This window comes from Gossypium arboreum, chromosome 5 (genome assembly GCF_025698485.1).
Source record: "Gossypium arboreum isolate Shixiya-1 chromosome 5, ASM2569848v2, whole genome shotgun sequence".
Classification (NCBI taxonomy): Eukaryota; Viridiplantae; Streptophyta; class Magnoliopsida; order Malvales; family Malvaceae; genus Gossypium; species Gossypium arboreum.
Genome location: NC_069074.1, coordinates 12713461 through 12724475, shown reverse-complemented (window position 1 = coordinate 12724475; position 11015 = coordinate 12713461). Strand labels below are relative to the sequence as shown.

Genomic DNA, 11015 nt, shown 5'->3' with positions numbered 1-11015 from the left:
TTTTTTAGAATTAGAATTAAAATGGCAAACTTTGTAAACATTAAAGGCTAAATTTGTTGAATTTTTATATTTGGGATCAAATTGATATAAGGTGTAAACATTTGAGGGTTAGTTTTGTTACTAGACCAATAAAAAAGCCTACATAAGCTCTAAGCAACCAAAATATTTATTTTTGAAAAGTTTAATAACTAAATTGAAAATAATTAATAGTTAATTGACTAAAATAGAATAAAATGCATAATTGGATGATCATTTTATAGTTTACCCATAAAAAACAATTTTCAGCATAAATTTAACCTTTCGCATAAAATTTAAAAGAGGAATTAGTTTGCATGTTTCAAAATGTATAATGACTAATTTACTCATTTTTAATAAAAAGTCTGCTTTCTACTTAAATTAGACCTATTTTCTCAAGTGATACTTAAATTAGAATTTGTTATCCAAAAATTATACTCGTTATATTAAAAAAAAATTCTCAGCTAATAGTTTTTATGACACATGACAAATTTTACCTAAAAATTCTAAAAGGAAAAGGTTAAATATTATTTCATCGGATTTAAAATAAATAAAAAACCTCATACATATTTAAATAAAATGATTGACTAAGATTTTATTTAATAACTAATAATTTAGATAATAGAATATAGTTTAAGTATTATTTTAAATAATAAAATATAATTTAAATACCACTTCTAATTAAAAATTTCAAATATCAACTTAAAAAATAATTATAATTTAAGTATCCTTTTATGACTCGAGTCAATCAAAAATGCTATTTACTTTCTTGTTTTTCTCGTCCTTAGGTAACCATATTTCAGTTGTGTTTTTAGTGAAACACCTATTTGAAATTGTTAAGCTCAAATATACATTGTTTATTTATTTATTGAAATTATAATATGTATGTTAATGCTATCCATGATTTTTATTGTTTTTAAAATTTCAGATTAAATTGGTCAATCAAGTTGGTTGACCAATAACCAGTAATATTAGTCTTTAATAAATTATTAGATCAGTTGAATCGATATTTTTAATAACTTATTAAATTAAATTAATAGATCAAATTATAAATCGATTTGATTATTAGTTCAATTCTATATACCTTATAATTAATTTGTTATGAGTTTTGTACTATAACACTTTAAAATGGTAATAAATTAAAAGATTTTAGTTTACGAATAAATAATATTACGATATAAAAGGACAACTAGGAGACACCAAAACTTATACTCCATGTCATATAAAAAGCAGGTTGTATGAGAGTGCATGAAGACTCGAAGCTTAATCACTACTACTCAATGATTGGTTAAGGTTTGCGTTCGTACTTGATAAAGTTGTTATTGCCATTTGCTTATTGCTCCTCCCTCCTAGTCTTTGTTAGTCACTGTAGTTAATTATTATTAGTGACTCGTTAGCTGCCTTTTGCATGACATTTGTTTAAGCCAAGTGGAATCGGCAATCCTCTAAAATGTGATTTGCAGATAACTGTGATGTTGCATTTGAGAGGGAAAAGAAAGGGAAGCAATAATAGGGGTTGTATTGTGGAACAGTGAAAGCAAGTTGGTGTTGAAGAAAATAGTTGATTTAGCAGTTTTCAATCACTACGTGGACAAGACATTGAGCAAGACATTTGGCAAATTTTAAGCCTATGCAGAAGCTATGTATAGCAAATAACATTAGTATGAGGAAGGTAAGCTGACTTTGATATATAAATGTTGTAGCACTCTAGATAAAAACAAGTCCAAGGCTCAAAGAGCTATGTGGCTTGAAAGGTTCAGGTCTTTATTACAAGAGTCGGCAGCAACAAACTATAAAGTCAACAAAACGGTCACTCCACATTTCTTCCTATCAGTTTCGTCGGGTTAGGATAAGCGAATCAGCCAATTTTCATGTACTTACAAACAATGGGCAACCCGTTGAGCAATCCAAGCACATATATAAATACCATGCATCATCCTCTCCATCATCTTCGCATTTATTGCTACTTATCTGCTAAAGTATCTATTTTTACCTCCACTCTTATAACTTTAAGGGTAAATATTCCTTTTTGGCACCTAAACTTGGTTTTAAGATTCAAATTGGTACTTAAATTTTTTTTATTTAACTAGGTACCTAAACTTAGCTTCAAGGTTTAAATTGATACCTAAACTATTTTTGGTCCATTTAGGCACATGAACTTGGCTTTTTTATTAAAATTAGTACCAAAACTTGGCTTCATAGTTCAAATTGATTTAAATAACTAAATAGTAATTTGGTCAAAAAAACCAAATTTAGATACCAATTTAAATTAAAAAACCAATTTCAGTTATTTAATTGGACCGAATTAAACTTTAGATGCCAATTAAATCTTTAAGCCAAATTTAAGTACTTAATTAGATAAAAAAGCCTTAATTACCAATTTAAACCTTGATACCAAATTTAAATACTAAATGTATATTTATCCTAATTTTAACATTAAAAAATTTTCGAAAAACAAATTTTAACGCAGCCCAATCATTTGACCTCTAACCCAGCTGTTGATTAGACGGGGATGGAGATCATAACCTAATTAGATAAGAAGGAGCATAAAAATAAACTTAACTTAAGAAGCTAACATTATTTTCATTGGTGTTCATATCACGCACCATTTTAATTTATTTTTTCCCTTTCAAATAAAGATATCTTATGATAAGCGAATTGGTTAGTTTTGAATCAATCACTTTTTAATGTATTTAGAAAAAAATAACTAATTAATTAGTTAATGTATTCATTATTATTAAATTTGAAAGTACATAATAATTATTAAATACTATTTAACTTTGAAATGTAAACAAATTTAATCGGGTCTTCTTGAATTTTATGGATCTGCGCGAAAAACTTAAAGGGACCTAGAAGTGAAGAGCAAAAATATGAATTGGGCTGTGGAAGATTTGTGGGAATGAGCCAGCCCATCAACTTTGTAACTTAATGGAGAGAGATTAGTTTATTTTTTTCATTTTTTATCTTATTTATTATTAATATTAAAAAAAGGTCAGAAGTCGAATAGAAGAAACTCTCTTTTGCTTTATTTTTATTTTTTAAATTACAGGTATAATATAAGTATATATTCCAACAATTATAATATAATATCTAATTAAATAATTTCATGGCATAACTGGGCTTTTGTTTGGTTTTTTCTTTTAAAAGCGAAAACAAGTTTTTAATAAATAAATAAATAATAAAATTCGAGGCTTACGCCCAGAGGGTTTTCGGAGACAAAGAGAAAAAAGCTTTTTGTTTTTTTTTCTTTTATAAAAGCGTAGTTTTAAAGAGATATAATCCCTTCCTTTACCTCTTCGCTGCTGCCTGCTGCTTTTTTTTTTTTCGTCGAGAGAAGCGAAAGACAAAAAACTCGTAACGTACACGACATAGTTTTTTTTTTTCCCTCAGATCTGAGAGAGACCTAAGAGAAACTGTTTTCGGAGAGGGGTATCCGGAGAGAGGATGAGCGGGAAAGGAGGAGGTGCTGGAAATAATGGGATAGGGAAGGGTAATAGTGGAATTTCAGGTATTCCGGCTGGGTCTCGGAAGATGGTCCAGAGCTTGAAGGAGATTGTGAACTGCCCCGAACCCGAGATCTATGCCATGCTTAAAGAGTGTAACATGGACCCTAACGAGGCCGTCAATCGCCTCCTCTCTCAAGGTTCCCCGTCCTTTTTCTTTCCACTTTTAATTTTTTAAATATTTTTTTTGGTTCTCAATTTGATGGGTTTATTTCCCGGGTTTTTGTTAATCAAAAGGATTTTTATCTTCATTATACAAAAGGGTAACTCTTGGGTTTCTGGGTTTTGGTGTTTTAATGTGGTAAAGATAAAATCTGCTTTAGTTTGGTCACGAGAATGCCTCTGGCGTAAAACCCTACCTTTCGTAACACTCGTTTGATTGCGAAAATATACGGTGCTTTGTTTCGTAACTGTAGCGCTGATGAAGTTTCTGCACTTGTAATGATACTCTTATTTCGTTTCTAATAAGATGTCTATCGAACGTGTAGATCCTTTTCACGAGGTGAAGAGCAAACGAGACAAGAAAAAAGAGGTGTGTGCTAGTGGAAATTATGCCGAATAGTTGCTTTTATGCGGATGTTGGGTTTTCCTTGATTACCATGTCCCCTTTTTTCATTATCGTTATATAATTTTAGTAATGAAGGGTACAATTGCAGTTTGTCATGTCAGGTTCTAGAATCATTTGTAATGGTTATATTGCTTACTGTTTTCTTTTTTGACTTGTTTCCCGGTCTACTCCAGAGCAAAGACACAGTTGATTCCAGGTCTCGTGGTGCCAACAACCTTGGGAGTCGTGGTGGTAGGAGTGGTTCAGACCGATATATGGGGCGTGGTGGCTCATCCAATTATAGTTCTAATGGTATGACTGTGAACATGCTCTATGCAATTTTGAAGAAGAGTCTGGTTTTACTTGGTTAAAAAATGTTTTGGGACTCTTTTAGATGGTTTCTCATCCATTTAGTGCTCCTTTTTTTTCATGGTTAGAGTCTGGACCTTTCCATGGTAAACCTGCTCAAAAGAGGGAAAATGGAACTCACGCTTATGCAGGTTCTTCATCTTCTGCATCTGGTGTGCAAGGAAACAACATGAAATGGAGACTGCCATCCCATAGGTAATCCATGTTAGAAAATGGTTATATTTCTTCATTGTCTAGTCCAGTTAAGGAGCTGAAAAGCTGCTATTAAATTTGAGTTATATGACCTTAAGTGGGATGTATTGCTGCATTAGTATTTTGCTTTTGCCTGCATTTGACCGAATCTTGAGAATCATGATATTGGTTGATACCAAATCATTTATAATTTCATTAACTTATTTACACCTTTGAGCCTCACTGGGTAAGTGGTGTGTGGACATGAGGCATCCTAGCGTGTTTCACTAAACATGTAATTGTTTTTCATGTGAAAGAAGTTTTAGGACAATTTAGTTGACTTGAGTTTTATTTTTCTCATCTCTATCTTGGAATGACATTTCTGTTTGTCTGGTTCACAAACAATGTACTTGTGATTTGTAAACCATCATGATATGTTTTTTTATGCTTTGCCTACTTCCCTCTCATGTGGGTTTTGCAGTGAAGCTGTTATCTCCGGACATAAAACAACCACAGCAGGTTTAGTTGATGGTATTTCTTCATCTTCACAACCTTCTGGATACCAGTCTGCTTGGTTGGGGGCTCCAGGTCAAGTATCAATGGCTGATATTGTGAAGATGGGCAGACCACAAAACAAGGCTTCTTTCATGCCAAACCCACCTCATCAAAGTGTTAATAATCGGCATCTTGCAGTACCTCATTCTGCAGAAGTCACTTACGAGCCTGATATCACCACAAACCAGCATAGTTCCCCAAGTGATGAATGGCCCCCCATTGACAATGCATCTGCTGTTAACGTGAACCCTATCTTAGAAGCACCTGCAGAATCTGGATTGTATGCAGAGGCATCTAACTTGCCTGTGGATAGAAACAACCAACTCTTGAAAGCCGAGTTAGAGGAAGCTCAGGCAGTGGATGATGATCCTGTCGAAACTGTTGATGGTAACCATATTGAGTCTCCTATTTCAACTAGAAATATACAAGAGGATGATTCTGGAGGCTCATCTCTTTATGATAATAACTTACATAAGGATGCCAATTCCTATCAGCCTCAAAGGCATGCTTTTGAGCATGATGAAGGTTAGTGTAGTGCTTTAAGTCGCTCAATCTTGTGTGATTCGTGATTAAGGTCACCTAGTTCTTTACATGAATGCATCACTCACGATGAAGGCAGACAGTGATTGCAGCTTTGGAATTCTCTAAGTCAACCCATATCTGATTGTCCTGCAATATCGATGTTTAGGTTTTAGGGTTGTTGAATTCCCCGCTACCCCCCTCACCCCCACAATTTAAGATATCATATTTTAGTCGCTCTTTTAACCTGTGATTCACTAAACATTGTAATCCTAAATCCACCCTTTTCTAGAATTTAGTTCTTGCCTAGTAATACAGTTAGTTTTTGATCATTTTTTTGTGTGCTTAGTTTATGGATAGCTGCGAGGACATTTTGATGTACTTAAAACACTTTATTTATCTTGTTCTTTTCTTTTTTTTCAGCCGAAGATGGTTCTTCATCGGTTGCTGTGAATATGCAGCAACTTAATTTGCATAATGATGACCAGGAGGCATCATCTGAAGAGGATAATCCATCTGTAATCATACCAAACCACCTGCAAGTCCACACCCCAGACTGTTCACATTTGAGTTTTGGAAGTTTTGGACCTGCAATTGGTTCTGTCTTTTCCGGATCATTTGCATCAAGGCCCTTGAAGAATAATTTGGATGAAGCTCCTGAATCAGCTGATATCTCTTCTATTGGGCACTCCGAGAATAGGTATTCTTTTGCATCTTAAGATTTTAATTTGCCTTGCTTTACTCTTTATTCCTTGAACATTTGTGGTAAACATTTTTGCTTGCAGAAATCCCGAGTATTATGGGGACGAACATCTCAGAAGTAATGCAGAGGGAAATATAATAATTAGAAGTACTGTCAACACTGGAAATTATGAAGCTACTGAAGATTCTCAACCAGCAGTACTGAAACAGGATGCTTCTGAAGCTGCCCAAGGGAACCAATATGCATTTCCTTCATCTGCATCTGGTTATAGCTATGAGAACGCTCAACAGATAAATCCTGCTTTTACTCATCCTCAGACAAGCACTCAAATGCAGAATCTCACTCCCTTCTCAAGCGTAATGGTAATGTAATTTGTATGATTATATATACTACTTTCATTATTCCTAGCTTATGATTCAAACCATATAATTTAGAGTTTGATTTTAAAGTTCCTTTTATATAGAAATTTCTGGTTGATAGCTGCGACTTATTGTTCCAGGTTTCCTGTTCTACTGTTTGAAATTATTGATTGACCTACTATGTTCTTTGACTGTAGTATCTTGAGTGCCCCTTCTTACCATAACGTTTACCTTGCAGCAAGCATATACAAATTCATTGCCAAGCACTTTGCTGACATCAACTGTTCAGACTGCAAGGGAGCCGGATCTTCCATATTCACCCTTCCCTGTGACTCAGTCAATGCCAACAAAATACACAAATGCAGTCTCTTCCATTAGTGGCCCCACAATTTCTATGCCAGAGGTGCCCTTCGCTTTACCTTGTTGATTTTTTGATGTTTGTTGCTCTCTGTGCACTTCTACTGGTGACCAACTATTATTCTGTTTTACTTTTTCTACTATAAAAAGGCTTCTATAGAATAGTGAGAAGAGCTACTGCACATATGAATTTGGTTTGTTTGAAAATTTTCAAGAGTTCACTGAAGTGATATGGAACTTTATATACTATAGTGTTAAAGCTATTTTTAGTCATTTTAGCTGAAACTTGGTATTACTGTTTTCAAGTCTGCTCTATTTTGCTTATATATATGACTAGATGGAATTTTAGTGTCGAAAGCACATGCTCTATGCTGACACAGAAACATCCTCAAATTCTAGTTTCCTAGGCATCACTGATCCCTAATATGGAACACAGACCTTGTCTATTTCTTGGCCATCTTCTTTGTCCTCAATTATGCATCTGGTTCTACCAAATCTGCATTTACTTTTGTTGCATGTTTCTTTATTTGCTTGCGTCAGTGTCAGGAAAAAGGAGCAAAAAGCCAAGTGACCGTAAACAATAATAAGTTTGGGGTTGGGGAAAAGGAAAAATAAAAGGCCACTTTCTAAGTCTAACTGAAAATATCTATAGTTGATAAGATTTAATTGTTCCTTTCCTGATAGATTTGGACATTTGCAGGCTCTGAGAGCAGCTAGTATATCTGCACCACAGGCGACTCCACAGACCCTTCCTAGTGCCAGTGTTGCCACGGGACCTGCTCTTCCTCAGCATCTAGCCATGCACCCTTTTTCCCAACCTACGCTTCCATTGGGACATTTTGCCAACATGATTAGTTATCCTTTCTTGCCACAAAGTTACACTTATATGCCATCAGCTTTCCAGCAGGGATTTGCTGGTAATAGTAACTACCCTCAGTCCCTGGCAGCAGTGCTCCCCCAATACAAAAATAGTGTTTCTGTTAGCAGTTTGCCTCAATCTGCTGCAATTGCATCTGGCTATGGGTTTGGGAGTTCTACCAATATTCCTGGAGGACTTCCTCTGAATCCGCCTACAGCACCTGCAGGCACAACCATTGGCTATGATGATATTCTGAGTTCTCAGTACAAGGACAGCAATCATTTGATGTCGCTTCAACAGGTAATCAACGTACCAAACAATGTTAATTTGAATTGATGGTTTGCTCTTATTACTGTGGAATGTCTCTGTGAATATTTTGCATTTGTTCTTTTATTAAACGGTGCTGAAGTATTAAAAACGTTTGTTCCTTTTTCTACCTTTATTCCCAGCCTGGGGGGTGATTTCACATATTTCTACAGTATTTGTATATTTTTTTTCTTTTAATTTCTGCTGCTTTGGATCTAAGGTGAGCTCTTCCTTTTCTTTGTTTATGTGGTCAGACTGAGAATTCAGCCATGTGGGTTCATGGCCCTGGCTCACGAACAATGTCTGCTGTTCCTGGAAGCAATTATTACAGCTTCCAGGGGCAAAACCAGCAGGGTGGTGGATTTCGACAAGGGCAACAACCTTCGCAGCAATTTGGGGCTCTTGGATACCCAAATTTCTACCATTCACAAACAGGAGTATTAGGGGACCATCAGCAGCAAAACCCTATGGATGGATCCCTGAGTGGGTCTCAAGGCCAGCCATCAAAGCAGACCCAACAGTTGTGGCAAAACAATTACTAATGTTATCACCTCCGGGTTTTTCAGGGTCGTGGTAGTGAGTTTGAAAGTGGCCAATCGAAGGCATTCGTGCGATTGAATAATTACATGTATGGTTGATAGGGGTCTGAAGAGACCTTGAATGGCTACTGCCCTGTGCCACGAGGTTGTATTCTACTTATTTATTGTCTGGTTATGTTAACTTAGGAACACAGTGTGCTAATTTGGGATAGTGGACGTTGCCCTTCACTTCTCTTTCCCCCTCATTGTTTCCCTGTTCCCCTTTCCCCTTTTTTATAGTGAAAATTTGCCTTTTTTTTTTTTTTGAAATTATCATGTTTCTTATCTGGTGTCTCGACGAGCTTAAATCTACTCTCTACGCCGGGGGTGGAATGTATTCAGTCCGTTATCTGTACGTTCTTTAAGCAGGGTAAAATATGCATTTTTAATAGATCGGATCTCACTCCAATTAAGCATAATGTTTTTAAGATTTGCCTTTATACTGAGAGAAAAATAATGGAAGTATACTGGCTTGAAGTGTTGAGAAGCTGGGTTGAGCTTGAAATATTTTATTTCAGTTAAATATAATAAAGAGGCAAATGCCTTGCTATTAAATTTTTTTCTGTCCTGGGATTTCAAGGGCATGGTGTTTTTGAGATTGGAAGATTCACATGAGGGCACAAATTTGTATTAATCTTTACATGAATTAAAAAAAACTTCCAGTTTCAAGTTTCAAGGCCAAGATAATATATCTCTGCCAATTCCCCTCAACTCCGCCAGTATCGCACTGTCCTGTTTTTTTGTTTCCAGGGTGAAAATATTCCTTTTTATTTGATCTCTCTTGTAGACACGTCTGGCTAAGTTGAAATCTACTCTATAGTCCGAGGAATGACTTTCTTTTTAGCATGGTTGCCCCTACGCTTTCTACTTGAAGTATCACGTATCTGGACCATTCCTTAGATTGCATTTTTTATGCTGCTTCTACTTAACATTTTGAAAGCATTATATTGACAACATTCATCTCCTACCCCTCTCTCTCTCTATATATACAAGTATTATTTATAATCGCAGACTCTTGACATGCCCAGTATTATTTTCAACAGTAGCGGTTGAGAACACCCAAATCATTATCGATATCTTGCAATAGTTCTATTTCGTTTTGTTTTTTCTACCATAGAAAGGCTTGTATAGAATAGCAAAGTTATTGTCAATTGTATTTTGGTTTGTCTGAAAAGAGATAGATAAGACTGCTAAAAGTTGGGAATGAAGATTGGTCATAAAATAAATGTGCATTTTCTAGGGGCTGGAAATAGCCTGGGCCAAATAACTTATATTATTATTATTCTTAGGGTTTATTGAATATAATGTAAGGTTGAAGTTATTTTTGGTCATTTTAGTTCAAACTTAGTATTAGTGTAACTATATATATGTGTTTATATATATATATTTATGACTGGATGATGTTTCGGGGATCTCTATGCTGAAACTCTACTTTTGCTCATTGCGTAGCTCATTTAGGAAGTTAAATAGAGCCTCGCTTTTGTCTATTTTGAAATTTGAAGCATCAACTCCAAAAACTTACGCACGTAGTCGCGCATTGTTTTGCGCTGGGTAAGCTGCCTAAGTTCGATCGAGGCTCCTCATTCGCATATTCGGATAGAATTGCAGCCTAATCTCCCAAGTTTCCACGGTTGCACTTTCACACATTGCATCGTCACTCCTAAGACACCACCAAAGCAAGGCAACATCAACTAAAGTACATCAAAACCGGTGTTTACCTTGACGGAATCCTCCTCGATCTCGGCACAAAAGTATTGCTCGACACTCCAAAAGAAGTTGTCCACCTATTTGGCATCCCTCGTGCCTTTTTAACTCCTTTGACCTCGGAACATCTACTCTATAGCTTGATACCATCAGCATGCCACCACTCTTGACCGCCTTGGCACTCGAAAGCTCATTCTTGAGCCTCTTGATCTCGCCATCCATTACTTCCACCTACACCTCGAGGGCCTCGTACTTTCGGCAATATCACCTAAGGCCTTCTTCATGGCCTCTTGTAGCTCTTCTCTAAGTTGTTCTTTGAGTTTGTCTTAGGACTCCATCATGCCGGATTTGATCTCCTCAAGAGAATCCTTGGTTTCTTCTAGCTTTAGACATCACTCATGGCGGGCTCAACCTCGGCCATCTGGGTCTCAATGATCTTCACAAAGTCCTTAGAGCCTCCTTTCTTGTCC

At 35.8% G+C, this 11015-nt stretch overlaps 1 protein-coding gene across 1 annotated transcript; it reads left to right on the top strand.

Annotated features, from left to right (window-relative positions):
• The first annotated feature begins 3169 nt into the window (after positions 1-3169).
• LOC108453332 (uncharacterized) lies at positions 3170-9111 on the top strand. The gene is made up of 10 exons (XM_017751369.2): positions 3170-3658; positions 4007-4050; positions 4260-4377; positions 4503-4629; positions 5087-5685; positions 6103-6379; positions 6465-6744; positions 6980-7144; positions 7799-8257; positions 8518-9111. The coding sequence occupies exons 1-10, from the start codon at positions 3460-3462 to the stop codon at positions 8803-8805; spliced, it is 2556 nt and encodes an 851-aa protein (XP_017606858.1). The 5' UTR covers positions 3170-3459; the 3' UTR covers positions 8806-9111.
• The last annotated feature ends 1904 nt before the right edge of the window (positions 9112-11015 follow it).